Source organism: Porites lutea, chromosome 2 (assembly GCF_958299795.1).
Source record: "Porites lutea chromosome 2, jaPorLute2.1, whole genome shotgun sequence".
Taxonomy (NCBI): Eukaryota; Metazoa; Cnidaria; class Anthozoa; order Scleractinia; family Poritidae; genus Porites; species Porites lutea.
In genome coordinates this window covers 13275884-13302788 of record NC_133202.1, presented here as the reverse complement: position 1 = coordinate 13302788, position 26905 = coordinate 13275884, and the positions used below count along the sequence as shown (strand labels likewise).

The 26905-nt window shown below is 39.4% G+C and overlaps 2 protein-coding genes across 3 annotated transcripts; both read left to right on the top strand.

Moving 5' to 3' along the window:
• Window positions 1-727: 727 nt before the first annotated feature.
• Window positions 728-3830, top strand: LOC140926654 (neurexin-4-like). 2 transcript variants are annotated; one of them, XM_073376372.1, is made up of 3 exons: window positions 728-893; window positions 1215-1326; window positions 2861-3830. In XM_073376372.1, exon 3 carries the CDS (start codon window positions 2974-2976, stop codon window positions 3469-3471), a length of 498 nt encoding a protein of 165 aa, XP_073232473.1. In that variant the 5' UTR covers window positions 728-893; window positions 1215-1326; window positions 2861-2973; the 3' UTR covers window positions 3472-3830. The 2 variants fall into 2 exon arrangements, with proteins under 2 accessions (XP_073232473.1, XP_073232474.1); XM_073376373.1 differs by lacking the exon at window positions 1215-1326.
• Window positions 3831-25479: 21649 nt separating this feature from the next.
• LOC140926653 (neurexin-4-like) lies at window positions 25480-26126 on the top strand. The gene has a single exon (XM_073376371.1). It carries the CDS (start codon window positions 25587-25589, stop codon window positions 26082-26084), a length of 498 nt encoding a protein of 165 aa, XP_073232472.1. The 5' UTR covers window positions 25480-25586; the 3' UTR covers window positions 26085-26126.
• Window positions 26127-26905: the final 779 nt, after the last annotated feature.

The following is a 26905-nucleotide window of genomic DNA, read 5'->3' as shown; positions in this document are numbered from 1 at the left end:
CAGCAGGTCATTTTCCCGCCACTGCAGCGCGCGTCTCTCAGCCGTGAAGGTCTGGGATATAATTGAAAACAGAACATGCGCAGCAATCGTTCACGGCTTCAGCAAACCGCGGACATTTTAGTGCATTTATACGAACACTTTTACGTCCACGTAAGCCGCGGCTTGGATAAGCCCAACCCAACCCTTGGCCAGGATAAGCTGCGGTTTAAACTAGCCGTGGGCTAAATAAGCCGTGAACGTAGATTTTGTACCATTTATATGGGGTGTTCGCGGCTTATGTAAGCTGCGGCTTATTTTCTTTCGTATAAACGGCCCTATTATATGTTATCATCATTGAGTCTTGGCGTAAAGAGAAAACACTATTTTGTAAGCTCTAGTGACGTTTTTCTAGTCAAGAAAATCTTGCTTAAAATTTGGCTTAATCCTGGGTTAACTTAACCATCTTTCGAGGAACCGGGCCCAAAACTTTTAGTACATTTCTAGGTGTCTTTGGCCATCCCTGATTGAGTTCTTTGCAGTGAGAAATGGCTTCGTTTATTCGAGCCTTGGTGGAGTACCCGTTTTTGCAATTCAATGTAATTTATAGTCGGTCATTGAATTCTCTCTTAACTTTATTAATTTCTGTTTCAGGAAATTGCGGTAAAAAAAACCGACGCATCACATTTCTGACACCAGTCAGAGGTTCTTACCTTGAAGGACACGTGATTTCAAATCATTCCGTGGAACTAAACCTAGATTGCCAAGACCAATGCGCCCTTGCGAGGGAATGTGTTTCATATAATATTGGTCCAACGATCAGCAACAAGTTGACCTGTGAACTCAGTAATTCAGATCACTTGCAGCACCCAGAAGATCTCAAACCAAGAAAAGACTGGATCTACAGAGGCACACAGGTAGGACGTTCAATGGCTCAACCCAACTTTAAGAATTCACTGTCACTATATAGCAACGATTTGTTTGAATTTTATTTTAAAACGGTATCAGTTATGAAGTTAATGGGTCTACTGGAGATGCATGCAATATAGGTTGGTTCACACTAGCCGTTATACCCATGAGTAAATGCCTGTTAACCACGGGGAAGCAATTTTTTTGGTGTCCGATTTTCCCAAAATGAAATTATTGCTGGGAAAATTTCCATGGGTACATAAAAAAGAACAGAAGATGATGATAACAAACTAAGATGTTGATTTTTCCATACATTTCTTTCAAATTAGAATCCTTGCGCCACGAACCCCTGTCTGAACCACGGGACATGCTACATGGGATATACTGAGAAAAAATACGTTTGTGTTTGCTCAGCTGACTTTAAAGGTGAAAACTGCGAAGGTAAAACGTGTTCTGCTAACTTGAGTACAACCTTGTATTTGCTAAAATTCTCTCATTTATACCAAGGGTTTATGACACAGAAAAACAGGTATTATGATCAGTGAAACGATGCAAGAAGATCCTCCGGGACGACAATGGAGTGTTGCAGAAAATGCAATCGAACCCGCTATTTCGAACTCGGTTAATTCGAAGTCCCCGCTATTTCGAAGGAAGATCGAATTCCCTTGGATATACCCCTTCCCTTTACACTTCCCTAGTTATTTCGAAACCCCGCTATTTCGAACTTTTTTGGGACTTCGAAATAGCGGGGTTCGACTGTAATATCAAGACGTTGTTAAAGTCTTGTTGTTGTTGTTTTCTTCGGGTTAAAACTTGCAGGAGAGCGTGCTATTTGTAATTTTTTGTTGCCACCCTTAACTTCCAACATTCGGGGTGGAACCCCACTTTACGAACACCCATATATTCGGACAGTTTCGTTTGTCGTAACCAATCAAATCAGCACCAATCCCAAACTTTCAATGCTCCCCCGCGGGTTAGTGCTTAAGAAAGATGGCATCTGGTGCCTTATCACTGATATCTCTTCTCTCCTCGGTTCTTCAATTAATTATTACATACCTAAGGAAGCCTTCACCTTACACTACGCTACCTTCCACCAAGCTCTCTCTCTAGTTGCACATCATCACGGCCCTCATGGCCAAACTAGATCAAACACGCCTTCCGACACTGCCCAATCTGCCCGGAGAACCGCGAGCCACTCAGTATCCAGTCGCAGGGCAACTTTTACATCGATCTCCGCCACCCCTTTGGCTTGCGATCCCATTCCTTGCCCCTCGCCCCTACTTCTGTAGTCACTTGGCCGACCCCTTTGGGTGGCTCCTGAAGAACAACTATCACATTCAAGACCTCATGCATGAACTTGTGATAACTATTTTACGGTTGGTTCTCCTAATTCTTCGGTGTGCGCCCAGAATGTGGAAACCATCCCTGATGTAGCTTCTCAAGTGGGCATACCCCTGACTCTAGACAAATTTGTAGGACCCACCACCCGCTTGCTTTTTCTAAGTATCCTCACCCTTCTTGCTGAATCGCAATTCCTCCCCGACCAGCAATGTTATCTCTATAAATGTAGGTCTTAAAACAGCTCTATACTGCACAGAAACAATTCCAAAGATTTCCCAAAGATTCATGTGTAATTCTAACTTGAATTTATCTAGAAAAGCTCAGATCATTAGCTCATAAAACCGGACCATTCACCCAAAGATTTCAAAAAAAGCCAATCACATGTTACCCGGATACTTTAATACATTGTCAAAAGTCTCCAAGGCGTTTTTCCAGTTCGCTAAGATCCGCATCAGAATAAGAATGTTCTTCGCCCCGATTTGCCATTTTAACAAAAATAATAGTAAAGTCATCTCCATCCGTCTGACAGTTTACAATTTCTATGCGGTGTACAGGGCATATTGAATAATGAAGCTCCGCATGTTGTGTGAAAATTATCATTCTAAAATTAATTGTGGACATGTTCTCTCTGTAGTTGGGTTATCATGCAGCTATCTAAAGAAGGGAGACCCTACAATAGCAAGTGGAAATTACAATATTGATCCAGATGGCTAGGGTGATCTGGAGCCATTCTCAGTGTACTGTGACATGACCAACAAGAATGGGGTTGGTGTGACAGTCATAAGTCACGACAGTGAGAGCAGGACTACTGTGGATGGATATGAAGGTAAAGGTAGTTACTCACGTGATATTAATTACACAAAAGCAAATCTATTTCAGCTGGCCAGTCTCACTAGTGTCTCCTTACACTGCGAACAGTTTATCAAGTACGAGTGTCACTACTCAGGTTTTTGGTTTGGCGATCCATACGGATGGTGGGTGTCGCGTGATTCTACTAAGATGACCTATTGGGGTGGAGCATCACCTGGAAGTGGCAAGTGTGCATGCGGGATGAACAATACATGCGCAAATCCCAACAAAGGCTGCAACTGTGATTCGAATGACGATGTATGGCGTGAAGACAGCTGTCTCCTCACTGGCAAGACGAAGCTTCCAGTAAAACAGCTCAGGTTTGGTGATACAGGTGGAAGTCACGAGAAAGGCTACCACACTCTTGGAAAATTCAACTGTTATGGCACAGCATAATCACTTGGGTATCATACAGACAAACTTATCGGTTAATGTCATCATTTATTGTTTTTTAGTGGAGTGTTAAAAGAAGTCTCTAAATACAAGCATCCGCAGCTTAGGGTCAATTAAAAAAATCTTACCAGTGTAATGTACGAGTTTTCAGACTCTAAAACAATACCTACACTGTACTCTTAGCAAATGATCGCTAAAATACACTCAGGCTTCATTGTAGAAAACATTGGATTGTATTTATAACAGAAAAAAAAACAGTCAATATTATTAGCACTCTAATAAGCAGCAAAGCTACGGTACTATTGCAATACGGTATTGCATAATTCAATTAGCTGACGATTGTTCTGATCGTTTTTCCCAATACGGACCATTCTTTGTTGATATCCAATTAGCTGTAGATCGCGTTAAAATTTAATATTCATTTTGCAGTGTAACTTTGTAGTTAAAACCGTTAGGACGCTGACGCTGAATAAACTTCGCTCGTCAAAAGTTGTCGTGTCAGGATATTTTCACTAATTTCTTCATGCTGGAAGCGGAAAGTACATGGGGAAACAGGTACCATGCACGAAAAATTAGATTTTCACAAATTTGCTCAGGGCAAATCATATGGTGCAAACGAAGAGGAAATCAAAGGCAAAGACGGGTAAATACTGCATTTACATACCGGTCTATTTTAACAGGGGGTTGTAAATTCGTAAGCAAATGCGTCATTTGCCATCTTTACTCTTTATTTAACCTTAGTTTGCACTTTTTGGCACGACATTTGCACTAAATAAATTTGGTGTAAATCAAATATTTCGTGCTGACAACAAGTGCTTTGCGGCCTGAACAACGCCTGAGCGTGAGACCAAAGTTATACTGACTTCGTTCGCTTAAGACACCTCCGAAGTCTTAACGATTTTGCGTTTTGCTTTTTATCGCTACATGATTTAGAATGTGCCATTGCTTTTATGGATTATAAAGCTTTTTTTTTAGTTCCATTTTATAGAAAACTTGCGGTTATAACTGTATTGATATCCAGGACCGGTATGGTTTTGGGCGACTTGGCCCCGATCACGATGTATTTGTTGTGGCTCAATATCATCCCTGGTTTAAATTGTACTTCACTTCGTTCCAAACTCATTACCATGCCTTACTATACCCCAAAACAAAGGGAAATAAAACTTAAACCAGGGATAAAACTGAATCACAACGTATACATACGATTGCACGAATTTCGTTGTTAAATTACTACACCTTAATCACAACCGTTAAGGTTTGTGTAACACAGCAAAACCTGCAGTGAGGGGACCGGCCCATGTGGCCAGACTTGCAAGGTCTGTATATGGCATGCCCAATCACGGATGACGGAGTATCTGCTTTGATGGGAGATGTCCGTTATTGAAAGTTCGAAGGTGCACTCTTGTCTTTAAGATAAGAATGTATTTACAGTGTATTCCCATACCCAGGCATGAAACGTTAGGCACTGATGACTCCATACAATTCCTTGTACGATCTAAACAAATATTAGAAGCTTTTATTGGAGTAATCAGAGCGTAATAGTACCACAATTTCACCACCAATTCGCAGTAGCACGATGATTTTTTTGGGCAGTTGTGCTTTTACCGATTTCTATTTGACCCAATCCCAGAGTTACGTAACTTTTTTGTAACGTCATAACTTCTTTGCTATATAGGGGACATCAATGTTTACAAACGTTGTTTTTTTGTTACAAGACCCAATGCGCTTCTGGTTGGCATTTATTTAGGTCACGTCAGCGTGAGTATCGCTGTTGAACTATCATAGCCTGTGTATAGATGGTAGTTTCGTTTGGCCAGCGCGCAAATGAGCAGCCGAAGCCACGAAAACACACCCACAATCGCGACTTCACTCCTCGCTTGACCTCCCCTTCGTTCCGCTCCACCTCAAAAAAAAAATTTCCAGTCACGCGGGGCTAGGACTGGCACATTGCACTTTATCGTATAGCATTTGCCCTCTTTTTTCGTCCCCACCCTGGGGGATTTGAAGCTCAAGAATCCCCACCCCCGGGAATTTGCCTTCCGAGGCCCCCCCAAAAAATTGACTGATGCATAATGTCTAATGATTTGATCGAGAGACAAATGGTTTACACTTGTTGGCTCCGGAACCACCCAAAATACAAGAGCGAAATAGACAAGTCAAGACTGCAATGGGGTCTGACGTAATGTTCTTCAATTATGCATAGATGGCGCTAAAAGATGTTGACATTGCTCCTGCGAGGCTATCCCTGTGATTCCCGGCCAGTTTGCAATTCATATTCAATTCAGTTCTTGAAGAGCAGTTTTTATTTTTTGTACCTACTATTGTTTGTAGTTAGAATGATAGGACTGAATGTGTAGGGATTTCAAATCAGCTGGGGTAGGGACGGGATGTGTCGTCTACGCTGATTGGTTGAATAAAGATGAAAGCAAGATTCCGGGAACTCGAAACTTTGTCAATTTATTTTATCAGGATTAAAGACTCCTTATAATATACAATTGCTCAATTTTTTTTTGTGAATTCCATACATGGGTTCGGTTTAGTCTGGAAGAAGAAACTGTTTGAAGCGGACATGACGAGAAGCAGGGAGGAGGTATTCACTTATGCAGCTTTTTTGAGTCGTCGAGTTGCGTGAAGATCGACACAAAAAAGGCTGCCTTGGAGACTAGAGAAGAAGAGGTAATGCCGTGATGATTGAGTACCCACCCCAGACTTCCCTTCCCTAGCCCTTGGATGGAAATGTTATTAGCTGGCAAACTTATTGTATAACCATGGCTGTTTGCGCATCAAACACAAACAAAATGACCTGCATATTATCAAACAATGCGTTTGGCAGACGTCTTATATGTTTGCGTACATTAACAGGTTACGTTGGTTCATGTAAATTGCCATTTATTCAAGTCGAGAATGTTCTCGTTACAAACTCACAGACATAAGCTTCCTCGGTAGTCTCATACCCTGCCGTTTTTGTTTCGATTTTAATGCAACGCGAAGACAACAAAAAAGAGCCTCGTGGGACTGACTACTTCCTCCCTGCCACTCTTCAGTAGTGTCCCCTTCAAATATGGTTACTCCTTCACGAGACTTAAACGGAACGCTGGAGGACTATCCTTGGATAAATAATTAAGCACCTGTTTTCAGATTGCGAGAGCAACGGCCACAGTGCTAAAAAAAAGCTAATTAAACCAAATAAGCTCTGGCGAATCGGCCGTCTTTTCCGGCTTAAGCTAAGCATTGTATTAATTGAAAACGAAGAAAAAAGTTCAAAAAAAATATATTCATTCAAGAACTAGAGTTCCTGTTGATTTAATAAATGCTGAATGCTACAGTGTTTTTGAAAATGGGTATATAATGCAAACGACATTTTCGGTTGATAAACACAAAATTTTTAATTAGAATTGCTTAAAATGTTCATACGAGTTTTAGTCGAGTTCAGGGAGATCTTCAAGCGGATTAGCTAAGCTTTTGTCGTCATATTTCGGTTCTTTCACCGAGCAAGAACTTGAAAATGAAGAACACATGCACAAAATGAGTTCTTTTACACGTGCTCGTTGATACAAATCATATCATTTTTGGTTGTGTCTATTTCCTTTCTTCGTGGGAGGTAAAGGGTCGGTGGTAAAATTTTCCCTAGAGATTTTTGAGTGGGATAAAGCACCAACTAGTTAACAATTATTCCTCGAGCCGGAATGGGCTCTGAGTCAATAGCCCATGAGGCCGAAGGCCATGAGGGCGAGAGGAATAATTGTTTTAGTAAAATAAAACTAGTTGGTCAAAAATATTGAGAGTAAAAGAAAATTAGCTAGTTAAAGCTAGACTTTAATCCTTTTTTGCCGCCAAAAAGCCCGCGCTTTTCGCTAATAGTGGGCTATAACATATAGCCTAGTAGTAGCTCAACCAATCACACCGCAGCATTGTTAACAGACCACAAGTTGGATTTTACTAAAATGTGAGAACATAGTCCTAGGCTAAGTTTACACTGTACCGTATAGCTTTTGAACCGGCACGAATCGAAATCCCTACTGGATAGGGCTTGTGTTCACACATAACTGAACGCTACTCGCTTTTGTAACGGAGCGAGACTGCGCCGTGCCGATTTCTAAGGTGGGTAGCTATTCGTGTTGGCAAGAAAACTGAGAAAAGCTATCCGGTAGTCTTCATTGAGGATTGATTTCATGCTTTAATAGACCCCATATATGTGCCAAGCTCCACTGTCTTTTTTAAAAAAATAGGTTTATTATAAACATTTTCAATCATTATATTTTTAACAGTTGGTGCATATCGGGGATGTTCCACATAAATGACTGGTATATACGCAGTGTCTAGGTTTGAGTTTATTAGCTAAATTTTCATCGGGAGAACTTCCACCCTGAAGATAGATTAAAATTTGAGTAACTAAGTGCAAAATTTCCTAAACAAGCTATTGGTTATTCGTATTTTTTCTAAAAACGCTTTTTAGGAACAGCAACCCTTACCTTAAATTTTAATCAACATACTATCTTCATTAAATATTACAGAGGAAAAAAAAATAAACAGTGAGTGACTGGGAAGTTCGATAACGAAAGCCATACCAATAAAATGCTTTGTTTTTCACCTCCCGGCCGTCCCTATCGTTAGGAAAATTAAAAAAAAAAAAAAAAGGAAGGGAAAAATAATTTAATTCCTTGTTCATTAGTCTTTTTTATGTGTGAACTCAGATATAGTTAACTGAATTATATATAATTATATTAATTATCTTATCTGTCATTGAAAGCGCTAGCGGAATTCATTACAAATGCTCTTTTTAATATTGCAACATCACGTTATCACGATCTTTATACTACAAAATACAAAAATCCGTGATGTACTGCAGTGCACTGAAAAACGAATAGCAGTTATACTAGATGCTAAACGAGAAAGAACCCAGTCATCATCTCATTAGTACTGGAACCTCAAAACCTTTAATTTACTGTAGAGGGTGAAATACTAAATAAATTGAAAAAAACAACCAAAATAAAAAACAAACAAACAAACAAACACAAGGATAAAATGAATAAAACACAACAAGCTTATACATTTATCTGTAGATGTATTCTTTTTCTTCTAAAGGAATCCTACATGCACAGTTGCAGCTGACTTAGACAATTTTAAAGACACAAAGTATTCTAATGTATAATTAACTATCTAATAAAGAAATCAAGGGATGTTCAAATTAACTGACGACTAAGCCCGGATGACATTTTCTGCTTTTAATTTCCATTATAACTGTCCGATCGCATTCGGGAGTGGTTCATTCCTTATCAAGGCTTCAGTATGTCAGGTCGTTTAGCTGTGTTAACGCTCTTCCTAGTTTGTGTTGTTTCGGAAGCTTGGCTAAACTATCTTGCAACTGCGCGCGTTGAAGGTGAGGTTAACAGATTCAGCTATTTTTTCAGGCATTCTTTCGCAACTACATTAAGAACCTACATTTTTTGAAGTCAAAAACCGTTCTTGTATTTTGAAATATATAGTTATTAGTAATTTAGGCTAAGTAGGTTCTTAATTAAGTTCTTAATTTCTGCCGTGAGAACTTTCAAGTTCTATGTAACTTTTGTTACGAACGCAATTTTTTTAGTCGGGTTTAAGTTAGGTTAAGTTAAGAATGTAGATATTTAAAAGAAATAATTGAACACCAAACGGAGATTTAATTTTGCCAACATGGGAGAAACTTTAAACTTCTCGTTGTTTTCAAGTGCACCAAATCAATACCGGACGTCTCCTTTAATTGCCTAGCGCTTCGCCCTTGAGTTGCTATAATAAGTTGCCAAGCAACTGAGCCGATCTCGACTGTCTGATCGCACGAAACTATCGAGTTTTCCAAGCCAAAAAGTCTCAATGAAAACTGGGGCTGTAAAATTGAATTGGAATCTTTTCCTTTGTTTTTTGATGCTTTACAGTTGAGCTCACGCACATTTGCGACGTTCTATTAAAATTTTAAGGCTCGAAAAAAAGCGAATCAAACTGAAGGACAGTGTACCGTCAGTGAGAAGTGGTCGCCAAAATCATATAATAAGGTAAATAAATACGCTTACAGCGGCCATGTTTTGCGCGAAATTGAAGCCAAGTCTGTGGTTTCATGGAACTGCGGTGGATTCTAGATGGGTCAAAGCTAAAACTTCAGATGAAGTTGAAATTTAGCCTTTTAGGACTTGCCGTGATGTGTTCCGTTATGCTCAATGAAGAAAACATTTTTCTATATTGTTTCTTTTTACTCAGTTGTCAAAAATGACTAACGGTTAGCTTTTCATAGACTGCTGAAGAAACTTTTGAATTGAAATAGACGTTGTCTTCAGCTGTCAAGGGTCGTAGAGTATAAGCTGAATACGCTCCAGCAAATATAAAAATTTAAATAGTAAGTCCTTCTTTTAATTGCTCGAAGCACTTTTTTCAACAGTACCAACCGTTTCTGTTTTTCTTGTAAGGCATTGTGAAACAGAGAAAAATTCCTTGTTAATTTAACTAAATCTCAAGAATTATATTCACCTTATCGCACGGAAATGCTTTGATCGGATTCTCTCTGCTTTTATCGTCATAGACTGGTTCTAATTAACTTAACAAAAAAATGAAGAAGACACCCACTGTGCTAGAAGAAATTTTAGCGGGATTGTCGTTTGATATTCAGCGGATCGCATGCCTGGCATACTTGAATGGAGTTGTAAAATTTAATTTCGACAATCTTTATCGTAATATAAACAGCAAAATTGCGTTTGTCTTCGAAACTATGAATTGTTAAATTGAATTACGGATGAAGAATCTTTGCGGAGAGTCGGTATAGGTTTTTCTGTTAGAGCCGCTTTGTGGTTTCGGCAGTGACTTTGTTTGTGTATGTGACGTTTTCTGGGATTTAAGTTATAATTGGACATTCTTGTCATTTCTACCGTCAAGTGTAATGATTCTGCTAGCTTTTCTTTCTTGTTGTCTTGTTTTTTTTTTTCTTCTTCGTTAAGGGCTAAATAGCTTCTTTCCAATTAAAGCAAATTGTTGTGTTTTTGAAGTGTTCCTTGTGTGTATTTAAGCTTATTAGTCGAGCTTGCTTTCGCAGAGCGAGACTCTAAAAATGTAGGCGTTTCTTTGTTTTGTTTCCTTTTTCGGTGGGCACCAATTAGGGCGCCATGCTCCCAGGCGTTGCTAGCGGAGACCGTGGAAACTGGGGATAAGAATCGTGACGACTTTTATCGTATTCAAATGAGTCTCGTGATGAGTATGCAGCTTATTTCCGGCGATGACTGAAATGACGCATGTAAGTTGATCACGTTTTTAGCTGTTTGGCAATGATGCAATTTCCCCGATTCGAGACCCTTGATTTTCGTGTAATTATGCACGCGTATGAAAAATTAAATACCTCGAAGAGGAAATATTATAGCGGGGAAGTCCTGTTTTGTAGAGTATTGAGGCGTTACGTTTTTCAGAATGTTGTTACAATTACTGAAACTCTACGGTTAAATAGTAGATCCACTTTGTTGTATGTATTTTATTAATTGATAGATTTTCGCAGTTGTTAAGATATGACGTCGCGTTTCACTTTATAAATACTTGAGATATCAATGACTTAAACTTCGACTACTCCTGGAAGAAACTTCAGGTACCCGTCTGACGTTACGTATGTGTCACGGATGTATTAATACGGGAAGCTTTGCACTTGACCATTACGCACCCTACTTGCAGCACTTCATGTCGATCCGTGTACATAGAATTGAAATCCCATATCGAGCTTTTCCGGAACGGGTCGGTCCATGAATGCTACCGCTTGAAGGCGTTGATTACTTTAGAACAAGTGATTACTTCAGTGGCCAAAAAAGAAGGACAATAATAATAAGTTAATGAGGAAAACTTCGAGGTTTACTGGAAAACTAGGATCGAAGATCGGGGATCAGGGATTGGGGATCCAGGATCGGTTATTAAAAAAACTTGAAATAAAATAAATTTTAAATAAATAAAGGATTGTGATGATGTCATTGTGGGCCGCAGACTGTAGATAAATTTCACAGAACATAACCCTGTTCACTGTACTGAGCAATGGGTAAATTTAAGTACCGTACGGTAAACTACTCCGAGTCTGACTGAATCAGAGATTGTTTCGACTAGAAAGTAACATTTTCGTGGAAAATGAAACGCTTTACCCCAGTGATACTGTGATAAAATGCATGCTGTGTACAGCTCTAAAAGTTTTACTCTGAGATCGCGTAAACATCAGCTGTATGGAGATATCAAAAGCAGATACTAAGCAGCTATGGAAAATGTAATTACTTTCATGCGATTTTGATATCTTATAAAATGGACAACAAATTCAACAGGAATACGCGCGAACTGAAGTAACTGTCTGTTGTATAAGGTTTCACTAAACTTACACATTTTTCCTGTACTGAAGAAAAACTGTACCAAGCCGTATCTTGGTCCGCAACATAGAAGCTATATATACGTTCAATTTTTTGAGTGTAAAAACTCGAAAGAGCTCTCCTCACTGGAGCAATATCAATATGTAAAAGGTTTCAAAGGTCTCGCACTAGTTTGAAGCTGAGATGTGCGGCCTGTCTTTCCTTGCAATTTTTACGTTGTGAAATTTACATTATGACATAACGAAAATGTAGCATAACAGTACCAGCTCCTTTGACAACAAAACTTATCTCCAAGCCCCATGGGCTCCAAGCAAGCAAGACTCAACACTACTAAGAGCGTTCTTGTTTCATTGCGTGATTGCGGTCGAGTTTGATTATTGAATATACAACAGATCCGTTAGAGTACTGCATGCAGTTGACAGTTTAAACGTCAACAATGAATTACGATCAAAAATAGTAAAGTAATTCTGTATCATTTTCCAATTGAAAATCGTGTTTTTCTTCTTGCATGAATTAAAGCAAAGGAGTAGTGACGTCACTGGACCGCATTAACGGCCGGTCGATTCAGACGTTACTGAGGGAGTAAAAAGTAATCGTCTGAAATTCAGGCTATAATTCTGACTGGATTTGCTAAAACGTGGCTAAGGAAATTTCAAGTGCATTTTAACAATTTGACATCTAGGAAGAATGGAAAGCAGTTAAAAGTCACTAGGTGAGGATAAACAATGCCAGCATTATTGCTGGCAATAGACCTAACCCTAACCATGTAAACGGTAAAGTATTAGAGGATGTTAGCATCGACAACGAGAACGAGTTCTAGAATGAGATCAGCGCTTTTGCGTCCTGTCAAGTTGCACTACGACGAGTTCTCGCCAGAACCTCGAAGTGGGTAGAACGACTGGGAAGAGCTGGTTTTCAAAGGTAAATTCCGATCGTTTAATGCAGTTTCTTTCGTTTCTAGCCTCTCTTTATCATCTTGAACATTCCTTATATTATGTTTTATGTAAAATACTGCTTTTGAAATCGAGGAAAAGCAACCGAACGCGATATTTCCCACACAGTTCTATAAACTCGAACTCGGTGTCATCGCTAACATAAGAGACCTTTAGATCCTAAGACGAGAACGACTACGAGTACGAGATTTTCTCAATACTACGTAGTGCTGGCGCGTGAACCAGCGTCATTTTGGCGGGAAAATGTGGTAGCCGTCGTCATTCTACTACGAGTTTTAGCGAGAATGTCGAAGTGGCACAAATAAGTTATCAAATGTTAAAAGTTTTATCATTTTGCGATCGCGAGAGGGTGTAACCTCCTTTACTAAAGGTAACAGTGCTAACATTTTTTAGTGAAAAATGGGAAAATGAAGCTTTCCGGGGAGTCTATAATTTCAGAATACGCGAAAAAACGTGAAGTCAAATCTCGTACTCGAAGTCGTCCTCGTCCTGGAATCTAAAGGTCTCTATAGAAAGCTGAGAAAACGACTTCGAGTACGAGTACGGCTTGAAGTTGTTCTCGTACTCGTTGTTGATGCTAACATCCTCTATTATCTCTCGCAGAAGTAACAGGATTTTGCGATAAAATAAACAACATTTGAAATTGTAATCCAGAAATTGTAATCTTTTAGTCTGTTAAACCGTGAGGTCCATAGCTCAGTGGCTCTTGGCCGTTTGTTGCAACATTCAAGATTCCATTACATTCTACTCGCGCCAGTGGTGATAAAACTGATTAGTAATGATTTATGCAACGGAAGGCTGGAGTACCCTCCTTAGTGAAGTACCCTCCTTAGTGACTGAGAAATAATTAAGAGCTTGTCGGAGCAAGCCAAAATGTTTAGCTAAACCGGAATAAACTCTGGCGAATCAAAGGGGGCCTTCTTTTCGGTCTTAAGCTAAGCATTGTAAAACGAAGAAAAAAGTTCTTCTTGATTTAATAAATGCCGAATGCTACAGTGTTTTTGTAAATTGGTTACATTATAATGCAAGCGACGTTTTCGTCTGATAGACACGAAATTTTTCATTGGAATTGCTTAAACTCCACTGGAAGTTCAGACGCGTTTTAGTCGAGTTCAGGGAGTTTTTCAAGCCGATTATCTAAGCTTTTGTCGTCATATTTTGTTTCTTCTACTGAAAAAGAACTTGAAAATGAAGAAGACATGCACAAAATAAGTTTTAACAGGTGCTCGTAAAATGCAAATCATATTTTTGCTCTGTCTATTTTCAAAAACTAACCAAAGTATTAAAACCTCTCTTCTTGGCAGGTAAACTTTCTCCATAGGTTTTTGACCGGCATAAAGCACCAGCTATGTGTGAATCGAACGTAGCCTTAGGCTTTGTTCTCGCTAAACCGGATCGATATCCTCTGCACCGGCACGAAATCCATACTGGATACTGGGCTTCTGTTCACACATAACGGAACGGTAACTATTTGGGTGCGATTTCTGTAACGGAAACGAGGCTGCGCAGCGCCGATCTCTGAAGTGGATAGCTTTTCGTGTCGGCAAGAAAACTGAGAAATTTTAGCTATCCAGTAGTCTTAATTGAAGATTAATTTTCTGCTTTAACGGACCCCATGTATGTGCCAAGCGCTATTGTTTTTTGTTTTTTAAATTAACATTTTCAATCATTAGGTTTCTAACAGTTAGTTTCCAAGCATAACTGGTATCTACGCAGTGTCCACGGTTTAGTCAATTATTAACTACATTTTCACCGAGAGAACTATAGCTTCCACTGTGTTAGAAAGATTAAAATTTGAGTAACTAGTGCAAAGTTTCCAAAACAACCTAAAATGGCCATTCGTATTTTTTCTAAAAAGCTTTTCAGGAAAATCAACCCTTACCCTTAATTTTAATCAACAGATCCTTAAAATATCCTTTTTAAATTACACGCCAACTCAATTTATGCGCCAACTTAAATATAAATTAGCCAGAGAAAACAAACTTTAAACCTTGGGTAACTGGGATAAAAAGTTCGAGAAGAACATAGTAACCTTTAAAGTGTTTTGTTTTTCATCACCCGACCGACGTTATCGTTGGGAAAATTAGAAGAAAAAAAAGAAAGAAAATAACTTAATTCTTTTTTACTAATCCACCAGCATAGCTTCTCTTTATCTGTTTGCATAACAGACGTAGTTTACGGCTTAATTTTTAAATATAATCCATTCTTATCCGGTATTAAAAGCGGAAAATCGTTCTTGAATTTTATTTAAAATACTCTTTTGAAAAAAAACTTCAACATCACATTTTCACGAAAATGTAATAAGAAAGTCCATGATGTAGTGCGGTGCGCAAGAAAGTAATCGAGGAGTGAAGAACTCTTATTAGAGTAACATCTCATTGAGTGGGAGCTCAGAATCTGTCTTCTTCTGTACATGGTGAAATTCGAAATAAATTGAAAAAAGGATAAGATAATAAAAAGCGATAAGCTAACACTTATCGGCAGTAGATTTGTTTGTTTGTTTGTTTTTTTTTTTTTTACTTAAAGAGAATCCTACGGTTGCAATTATTTGAACAATATAAAACCACAGTCAGAATGTATGCTATTAAATAATTAAAAACTATTTAACAAATTAAACGGTCGACGTCAAGCCGTTTAACTGATGACTAATAAGCCCGGCTGACATTTTCTGCTTTACCTTGAAAACTGTTCGATCGTAATCGGGGGCGGTTCATTCCCTATCAAGGCCTTCAGTATGGCAGATCGTTTAGCTGTGTTAGCGCTCTTTTTGGTTTATGTTGTTTGGGGAGCTTGGCTAAACTATGTTGCAACTGCTCGCGTTGATGAAGGTGAGGTACAGATTAAACTAGTTTTTCAGGCTTTCAATCTTCGCCGAACTACATCTAATTCAGTGCGTTGTTTTTCTCAGTTGCGGCTTTAGCTGCGAAGATGTTCTTTACAATTATTTTAGCTATTATATACTCAAAAAGACCTTGAGGGGTCGTAATTTGTCATGAAATATTTCGGTCGCTGCAGGCCAGACTTATTAAAAATTGCCGAAGATTTTGTCAGTCCGCGCCGATAAACCATGGATACTCAACCATGCTTTCCTCCAAAAAGCATTGAAAACACTTCTTAGGCTTTCCAGAGTACTTTTAGATCCCTAGAAATGCATTTTGAGCGGCGCTAGGGTCATCGTAGGGTAACTTAATGAGTCTTTTCTAAATTACAAGTCATTACATGAAAGGCTTCAGTTTTATTTTCCCGAAAATTTTAGAGGCCTTTTTAAGTATTACGAAAGTAAGAATTTTTTTGATCGCTCTGTACATAGCATTTTCGAATTCTAAGATTTCAGGTTTCCTCTTTCTACACGGGAAGTGAAATGCGAAAAGTTCAACTTTAGAATTGAAAATCCGAGAATTCCTTAGATAAGCTTCCAAACTTGTACATGAATGGAACAGTCATCTAACAATTTTAGCATTCCTCAAGCTATGGAAAATTGAAAAAAGCTATAGAAAACTTTTTTCTTTATTTGCAATTCCTTACAGTTTAGCAAAACGTACTTGGAAAGCACCGTATGGATAGTTCGGTATATATGTAGCTCACCCACACTGGTATCGCGACGTTCTATTAAAAGTGTATTGAAAGGCACGTAAAAAAGGCGAATCAAATTCAAGTACAGTGCTCTGAGTGAGAAGAGGTCGCAATGTTCATATAACAAAGTAAATAAATACGCTTTCACCGGCCATGCTTTGGGCAAAAAACGGTACTTTCATGGAAGTGATACCAGAGGTTGTTGCTGAGGCGCGGCAGTGACTCTCACAACCAAATAAGTACTATGTTATATACTTTATTTCTGAGTGACTTACTCTTTCACTTTACAATTCTTCAACTTCCTTAGCAAAGTCCTTCTTCAAGTTATCCTTTTTCTTGGCAGTTCTCTTGCTACTCTTTTTCTATAACTGCTTGCACCTTCTTCTCAAAGCTTACTTTTCAACAGCTCTCTATTTATTTGTTTGGTTGTCCATAATATGTTTACGTTAATAATAATGCGTAGGATACATTTACGTTCTAATTAGCATACGATTAATTCGTAACCTAAAATTCCTTTGAAAAGCTTTTCTTCAGTTCTGGAGCAGGATAACTACTAAGGAAAACTAACTAAGTAAAGTTCAGTAAAAGAAACACACTTTTACACAGTTACTTTAAAGTTGTTTGGACCTTTTAAAGGTAAAACTCAAAGACACAAACTTCGTTAATGGTAAACAAAGGACAACTCCCATATTCATAAATGGGAAACAAGATAAATAGATGGGACAAAACTTCCTACCTTTAATTAAACAATACCTAAAAAACGGAAAACTTTGTCAACAAACACTAGCCTTAAAACGCAAGTTTCCTTCGTAAATTACTAAAAGTGTCCATTAAAAGATAAGTATTTTCCGAGGGACATCAAGTCAGGAGACATGATGTCCCATTCTCAAAAACCTTATTTACTCACGAACACACGAAATGAGAGTCTTAACTTAGTTACAGTCCTAAAGTCATGGAATGCAGAAAGAGTGATTTAGAGGTACATAGGGGTATAGATGGGAGTTACCCTTGGCTAGTAACCAACTAAAGAATGACGTACATGTTCTGATTCTGTGCGTGAAGCAGGGAAGCACACTTTTTAATATTTATTCTTCTAAATAAAGAGTTCATTAGCGAATGTGTTTTATATCTTATTTCACACTCATAATGAACAATTAAAATGTTCCAGAACCTAAAAAGCTTCCTACAACAATATATTGTCAATATTCATTTCAACTTGATCAGATAAAATTTGTCAGCAGTCACTCAAGATCACTTTTCATGCTTCACCTCTTTATATTTTAAATGTTGCTTATTAGTATTATGTTTGACTTATTCTGTAAAGGATACATTTGGCTAAATCGGGTTAAATATCGGTTTCACTTAAAAAATCATCGGAAAGATATATAGGACTTCCATTAGGTTATAATATTTTTCATAAATCAGGGAGATAAGTCCCGTGACAGAAGTGTGGTGGCTTTTTTTTTTTTACTGTAACGGGTCGAACACTAGCACTTCAAATGGAGTTGAAATTTGAACCTTTTAGGACTGCTTAGACTGCGTAGCTGACGGTATTGTCTCGGTGCGCGATTAAAGTTTTGGCGGCGTAGCCGTGATCCAAAAAAGGGAGTGAGGACAAGGCGTTTTCTCGCGGCTAATGCCGCTCGTGGCGGCTCCGCCGCCAAATCTCACACGACTACCACACAATACTGCCAGCTACGCAGGCTGGGACTTGCCGCTATAGGACTGCCCATGCTCACCTTTTTTCTATATTGCTCCTTTTTAAAAATTAGTAACGATTAGCTTTACATGCACTGCTGAAGAAACTTTTGTGTTAAACTAGACGTTGTCTTCAGCTGTCAAGGGTTAGAGTAAGAGGAATAAGCTACAGCAATTTAAAAATTGAAAAAGGAGGGCATAACAGTACCAATCGTTTCTGTTTTTGTTGTTAGCCATTGTAAAACAGAGAAAAATTCCTTGCTTTAATTTGGTGCATTACACCCGGCAACATTTTTTTTTTTTTTTATAAAAAACCATCGGCAGGTCATCATCATCAAGTGTCACCTACTAGTAGTAGGTCGGCTATCATGGATCTCCAGCTGTTCCGATCTTCCGCTCTTTACACATCCATTATAGGTGTGCATTATAGGTGTCCTAACCATTCTTTTCATCTCTATGTCTCCCTTGTTCCTCTTTTCCCTTCAACTTTGCCTTCCTCTAACAATTTTTGGATCGACCTCGCTCTTATTACGTGTCTAAAATACTGGCACTTTTTTTTCTTCATTGTTGGTAATAATGAACTTGTTGTATTTGCCATCTTTAATGCTTCTTCATTGGTTTTATGTTCCGTTAATGATTATATACTCTTAACATTCTTCTATACGCCCTCATCTCAAAAGCCTTTAATCTTATACTTTCCATGCCAGTTTGGTCAGATTCCATGTTTCACAACCATATAATGATCTTAACCATATGTAACACTGCAATATTCTTTTCCTTGTTTGCAAATTAATATTTCTTGATTTAAGTACTCTTGACATTTCGTGGAATGCCGCACTTTTTGCTAACGCTATTCTTCGCTGTACTTCTTTTTAACATCTCCCGTCTGCAGACTTAAGAGTCCTCCTAAATAAACCATTTTGTCTGTCTGCTCTATAGACTTACCAATCAAGCATAATCATTTTGTCAACTCTAGGAGTAGGTGTTGTTTTTCTTACTACCGTAGTTCTGGTTTTAATGATGTTCATTTCCATACCATATGGTTTTCCTCAGTGCTTCATTAACCGCTGTTACTAGGGTTTGTAGATTAATTGGACAAAAACATATTAGTGCAGTGTCATTGGCAGGTATGCTATCAATAATTACTGCATTTTCACCGCACTTAGCTACTTGCAAAGGAGATCGAAATTGAGACGTGTCATTTGCAGGTATCTTATCAATAATTACTGCATTTTCACCGCAAAAGGAATCATTTACACGAGTACGGCTTACATAAGACGCGAACTGCTGGTATAAATGGTTCACGGCCTAGTTCACGGCCAGACCGGTCCAATGATGACGTATTTTGTTTTGGCAAACGTAATTTGCCGAAACGATTGGGTTTGGTCTGGAAAATGGCCATATTTAAAATTCTTTTTCGTTTCAAATTAACATTTCATTCAAGATTAGCGTTGGGCTGTTGCGAAACTTGCGCGGAAACCGCGACGAAAAGTTCGTCAGAGATCAATCGATTGGTTTGAAAGCGACGTTCTGGGGATGTAAATGGATGATGTGGAGTTTAGACAAAATTTTCGGTTCTCTCCTGCAGCAGGTCATTTTCCCGCCACTGCAGCGCGCGTCTTTCAGCCGTGAAGGTCTGGGATGTAATAGAAAACGCGGCATGCGCAGCAATCGTTCACGGCTTCAGCAAGCCGCGGACAACGTTTTAGTGTATTTATACTAACACTTTCAGCTCCAGAGGTAAGCCGTTTCTTGGATAAGCCCGACCTAAAACTCCTCGGCCAGGATAAGACGCGGCTTGAACTAGCCTTGGGTTGAATAAGCAGTGAACGTAGATTTTGAACCATTTATACGGGGTGTTCGCGGCTTATTTTGTCTCGTATAAACGGCCCTATTGTATGTTGTTATCATTGAGTCTCGGCGTAAAGAGAAAACACTATTTGTAAGCTCTGGTGACATCTTCTTAGTCAATAAAATCTTGCTTAAAATTTGGCTTAATCCTGGGTTAACTTGACCATCTTTGAAGCAACCGGGTCCAGAACGTTTGGCATATTTCTAGGTGTCTTTGGCCCTCCCTGATTGAGTTCTTTGCAGTGAGAGATGGCTTCGGTTATTCGAGCCTTGTTCGAGTACCCGTATTTGCAATTCATTTTAATTTATAGTCGGTCGTTGAATTCTCTCTTAACTTTATTAATTTCTGTTTCAGGAAATTGCGGTCAAAACAACGACGCATCACATTTCTGACACCAGTCAGAGGTTTTTACCTTGAAGGACACGTGATTTCAAATCATTCTGTGGAACTAAACCTAGACTGCCAAGACCAATGCGCCCTTGCGAGGGAATGTGTTTCATATAATACTGGTCCAACGAACAACAACAAGTTGACCTGTGAACTCAGTAATTCAGATCAATTGCAGCATCCAGAAGATCTCAAACCAAGAAAAGACTGGATCTACAGAGGCACACAGGTAGGACGTACAATGGCTCAACCCAACTTTAAGAATTTATTATCACTATGTAGTAACGATTTGCTTGAATTTTGGCAGAGCCTCTGCGAGCGCGAAGCGCGCGCGAGCGTGGAGCTCCATACGGCTTATAAATTGACTGTTGAGGAGGTTATGGGTGATTTCAGAAAAAAAATATCCTGTAGACTGATTTCAAGGGAGAAAAGCTTGCAAGGATATACCAGGGAAAAATAATATCCTTCACTGAAAAGAATTTCCCTCATGACGTATATAATGCTGAAAAAAAAATCTTGCACGGTTATACGTCAGGAAAAAAAATTTCTAACTCCAGAGGTTTGGGGAAGACAATTCTTGCCCAAAATAAACCACCCATACCCCCTCCCCCACAAAAGTCAAATGGGCAGCCACATAGGGGGTGGGGAAGAAGCCGGCGAATTTTACACCTTAGTAGATGTCATCCGTCAACAAAATGGCTGGCTCGCGTTCATCATGTGGTGGCTTTTAAGACTAAAGTTTTGTATTTCAAGATTGAAAATACGCCTTTAAAAGACACAAGTGGAAAGACAAAGTTCAAAAGAGTGCTCAGATTCCTTTTTGTGGACAAACGGGAGCTTTTCGCTTTGAAATTCTCTTTCGAGGAATTCAACCTTGTTTTCTGGTTGTTTCCGTAGGTACCGGAACACAGTATACGTCATCACGCTCGAATAAATTACTTCGGTCTCAATGCATAATTTGCCCAAATTATTTCCAAATGGAGAAATTAAAGAAATAGTTTCAAAAGGCAATAAACCAAACAAAATAAGAAACTAATCAATAATTGAGTCTGTGGGTTAGTCCGTTGCGTCAGGTACAAAGGTCCTCAGGTCCACAGATTCCACAGGTCTACAGAGTCCGCAGGTCCACAGGGTCCTCAGGTCCACAGAGTCCACAGGTCCATAGAGTCCACAGGCCCACAGGCCCACAGGCCCACAGGTCCACCGGTCCACAGAGTCCACTGGTCCACAGAGTCCTCAGGTCCACAGAGTCCACAGGTCCACAGAGTCCACAGGTCCATAGAGTCCACAGGTCCACAGGTCCACAGGTCCACAGGTCCACAGGTCCACAGAGTCCACAGGTCCACAGGTCCAGAGTCCAATAAGCACTTCTATGGTTAATTTTTCCTTGACAGCCTATCGAGCAGGCCACAGCACGGAGACGGCCCTGCTTAAGGTACACAGTGACATCTTGCTTAACATGGATAAGAAAAGTAGAGCTTTATTTGTTTCTGTCAACTCACCTTGAATGAGAAAGTTTTCTTTGTCGCTTCGTGCAAATGCTGTCAACAGCGGCTGAGATCAAGGTGAACGTTGTTTATCTCCAATGTTCTTTGCTTTGTTAACTTGCTGGCACGTACAATTTTCGAAAATATTTGGCTTCCTCTTTTCTCCATAAATTAACTTCTATTTATAGGCAAATAGCTTGCTGGCATAAGTTGTAAAAAGCAGCGGCCCCAGACACGAACCCTGCGGTACACCATGAGGTAGAGAGAAATCCTCTGAGAAGCTCCCATTAAGCAATACACGCTGTGATCTACAAGCCAGGTAGGATCTGATCCATTGAAGTGCATTACCTGCAATGCCAAAAGATATCTCAAGACGACGGAGAAGTACTTCATGATCTACAGTGTCAAATGCTGAACTCAAGTCTAACAGCACTAGTAGAGTGACCCTCTGGGTCATGTTAAGCAAGATGTCTTTGTGTACCTTAAGGAGGGCCGTCTCCGTGCTATGGCCTGCTCGATAGGCTGACTGGAGCGTTGGGTACAGCTCTGATCGCACTAAATGCTCTTGGGTTTGGTAGTACACTACTCTCTTCCTAAGCTTCGAAATTAATTGCAGATTTCTCAAGGGTCTAAGATTTGAAAGGGAGGCGCTTTGACAACGTTTCTTAAGGCGTGGATCAACTAGAGCAGCTTTCCACGCAACTGGAAAGTATCCAAGAGTCAAGGAACAATTAACCATAGAAGTGATTATTGGACTCTGGACCTGTGGACCTGTGAACTCTGTGGACTCTGTGGACCTGTGCACTCTGTGGACTCTGTGGACTCTGTGGACCTGTGGACCTGTGGACTCTGTGGACTTTCTGGACTTGTGGACTTGTGGACTCTGTGGACCTGTGGACTCTGTGGACCTGTGGACTCTGTGAACTCTGTGGACTCTGTGGACCTGTGGACTCTGTGGACCTGTGGACTCTGTGGACCTGTGGACTCTGTGGACCTGTGGACCTGTGGACCTGTGGACTCTGTAGACCTGTGGACTCTGTGGACCTGTGGACCTGTGGACTCTGTGTAGCGGTGGACTTTGTAGACCTGTGGACCTGTGGACGCTATGGACCTGTGGACTCTGTGGACTCTGTGGCCTCTGTAGACCTGTGGATTCTGTGGACCTGAGGACCTTTGTACCTGAGGCAACGGACTGACCCACGGACTCAATTATTGCTTAGTTTCTTATTTTGTTTGGTTTATTGCCTTTTGAAACCATTTCTTTAATTTCTCCATTTGGAAATAATTTGGGATAATTATACATTGAGACCGAAGTAATTTATTCGAGCGGGATGACGTATACTGTGCTCCGGTACATACAGAAACAATCTGTTTTCTTCACGGCGGATCAGAGCGCTTGGCTTAGTTTGAACCAACCGAGGCAGCGAAGTTTCTGAAGAAACTTGAGGTACATTCTGTGCTCAATGGTTATAGAAAGTGCGTGTTTTTGTGTTTAGAAAGGTTTCATGGACGTTTTCTTCATTTTGACAACGGCATGAAAGAAAAACCACAAAATGTGCATTTGAAAGTGATTTTTTGCCATGTGCTCAGCTGATTTAACTTACGTGAACGGATCCAGGATCCAGTTAGTGTTATACGCGAATTGCTTTTTTGGATTAACTTATGGGTTTTTGAATATACGTTTTCAAGAAATTAAGTTCTTTATCTGTAAATGTTCATTCATAACATTAGCTCAAAACACGATCGTGAGACTACAGATCGTCAGATTTTTAGAAAAACTTTAGACGGGCTATGTTTTTGTACATGTTCCATTGATTTGTTATTCATTTTCTTATTCATTACTTGCCATTCAATATTTTTGCAATGTGCTGCTCTTTTTCCATATCTCGTGCCCTGAATACACGCCACAACTGAAGCCGCTTATGAATGAAGTTTGTTTTCAGTTGTTTGTTTACGGCTTAAAAAAAAAATTAAGAGTAGCAAAAAAGGTTATCAGTCGTTTGCCTGCTTAGCTCTCCTATTATATGTCTGTCCTCAAAGAAAATGTACACCTTAGGGTGAAACTTTCTATCAGATATTGTGAGGCTGTATAAATGTAAAGGCTACATTCATAACTTTGTCGGGGCCAGTTTAAAAAAAAAAATAACAAAAGAAAAGAAAATATAATAGGATTGCAGAAACACAGAAGTCCCTAAGTCGGCCTAATTTTCGTCTTCCCTTTAACACAGAAACACTAACCGTAGAAATCGTAACCTGTGAATTGCTGCTACTAGAGAGTCACCTACACTTTCACAATTTTTTCAATTCAGGTTTGTTTACGGGATGTTTTTTATATGAAAGTAGATAACAGTTATAGACTCAACTTTTGCACTTGCAAAAAGAAAGCCTGAAAAACTTTCAAGCTTGTATGGGGTTCGAAAGCGTCTATAACTGCGATGATAACTGCGATATTTTACTTCCATATAATCATTCACCCCTCAGTTCACATATATGACTTTCATGTATTCATAACTTCGGGATATTTTTCCTTAATCATTTTGCCCCTTATCTAAAGGTGAACTGATGCCTCTTACTTCTTTTTCTTTTTGACTTAAAGTTGCATGTTATAAGTTTAAATTTGATTGCTTCTATCATAAGTATAGAAACAGAGGCTTCGCTTTTAGCCATGGCTAAATCTATATATTATTTTAAAACGGTATCAGTTATAAAGTTAATGGGTCTACGGGAGATGCATGCAATATAGGTTGGGTCACACTAGCCGTTATACCCATGAATAGCTGGCTGTTAACCACGGGGAAGCTACTTTTTGGTGACCGATTTTCCCAAAATGAAATTATAGACGGGAAAATTCCACGGTTCTTCAATGTACAGTCAACTCCCGATAATTCGAACCTTTAAGGGAAATAGAAAAACGGTCGAGTTATCGGGTGTTCGAGTTATCGATGGTAAAATTATATGGAAAATGATCTGAATGAAAAATACTTCGAGTTAACAGGAGGTTCGAGTTACAGAGGGACCTTCTTCTTTAATCACTTGGCCGACACCTTTGAGTGGCTCCCGATCGAAGAACAACTATGACATTCAAGACCTCATGAATGAAATGGATAATTATTTTACGGTTGCTTCTCCCAATTTTTCGATGTGCGCCCACAATGTGGAAACCATCCCTGATGTAGCTTCTCAAGTGGGCATACCCCTGACCCCAGACAAATTTGTAGGACCCACAACCCGCTTGGTTTTTCTAAGTATCCTCACCTTCCTTGCTGAATCGCAATTCTTCCCTCCGATTAGCAATATTATCTCTATAAATATAGGTATCAAAAGAGCTCTAGACTGCAGAGAAACAACTCGCAAAGATTCATGTGTACTTCTAACCTGAATTTATCGAGAACAGCTCAGATTATTAGCTCATAAAACCTGACTATTGACCCAGAGATTTAAAAAAGCCAATCACATATTACCGGGCTACTTTAATACATTCTCAAAAGTCCTCAGGGCGTTTTTCCAGTTCGCTAAGATCTGCATGAGAATCAGTTTATCCTTCGCCCAGGTTTGCCATTTTGACAAAAATAATGGTAAAGTCATCTCCATCCGTCTGACAGTTTACAATTTCTATGCAGTGTACCAGGCACATTGAATAATGAGGCACTCGCATGTTGTGAAAATTATCAGTCTAAAATTAATTGGATACCTTCTCTCTGTAGTTGGGTTATCATGCAGCCATTTAAAAAAGGGAGACCCTACCGCAGCAAGTGGAAATTACAACATTGATCCAGATGGCGAGGGAGATCTGGAGCCATTCTCAGTGTACTGTGACATGACCAACAAGAATGGAGTTGGTGTGACAATCATAAGTCACGACAGTGAGAGCAGGACTATTGTGGATGGATATGAAGATCATGGTAGTTACTCACGTGATATTAATTACACAGGAGCAAGTCTATCTCAGCTGGCCAGTCTCAGCAATGTCTCCTCACACTGCGAGCAGTTTATCAAGTACGAGTGTCGCAATACAGTTTTTTGGTATGAAGCCGATCCAGATGGATGGTGGGTGTCACGTGATTCTACTAAGATGACCTATTGGGGTGGAGCATCACCTGGAAGTGGCAAGTGTGCATGTGGGATGACCAACTCATATGCAGCAAACGGTCGCTGTAACTGTGACGCGAATGATGATGTATGGCGTGAAGACAGCGGTCTCCTCACTGACAAGACAAGGCTTCCAGTAAAACAGCTCAGGTTTGGTGATACAGGTGGAAGTGATGAGAAAGGCTACCACACTCTTGGAAAATTCAAGTGTTATGGCACAGCATAATCACTTGGGTATCATAGACACAAACTTATCGGTTAATGTCATAATTTATTGTTGTTTATTAGAGTGTTAAAAGAAGTCTGTAAATACAGGCAACTTCAGCTTAGGGTCAATTAAAAAAAAAATTACCAGTGTAATGTAAGAGTTTTCAGACTCTAAAATAATACCTACTCTGTACTCTTAGCAAAATGATCGCCAAAATACACTCAGGTTTCACCGTAGAAAACATTGGATTGTATTTATAGCAGAAAAAAACAGTCAATATTATTAGCACTCCAATAAGCAGCAAATGCTACCTTACTGTTGCAATACGCTATTGTATATTCAATTAGCCGACGATTGTTCAGATCGAAAATTTCTTGGATGCATAGGTAACAAAATTTTCTTAGCCATGGTGCTCCGCTAAAAAACGAAAACACCCATCATATATAACCAGAAACTCATAAGGGGTTGAAATGTGTAACTCTAATATGTTTGCTTTGTCCGATGCTCATGATTATTCATTTTCGAAAGTACCATATTTGGAACGAGAAGAAGAGATGACTGACCAATCAAATTTCGTAAACAACGCGACGTAATTTTCCTTCAGGTTCCCGCGCCCGCTTAAAAAAATGGCCGAAAAACGTGAGAAAAACTCCCGAAAGCCGAGAAAGCTTTCAAAGGTTGAAACCAGGAATACTACCGAAACACTGAGCAGGATATTATTGCCTTACCACCTGGACCAAACGTAACATTATGAAACCCATTGACCGCCTCGCAACTTCTTGAAGTTGTCACTTCAAAAAACGATGCCTCGTTGACCCTCTGCACAGTAAACTTATACT

What these genes read in the sequence shown, in the direction of transcription:
- LOC140926654 (XM_073376373.1), top strand. Translation starts at nt 2,974, where the DNA reads ATGACCAACAAGAATGGGGTTGGTGTGACAGTCATAAGTCACGACAGT.
- LOC140926653 (XM_073376371.1), top strand. Translation starts at nt 25,587, where the DNA reads ATGACCAACAAGAATGGAGTTGGTGTGACAATCATAAGTCACGACAGT.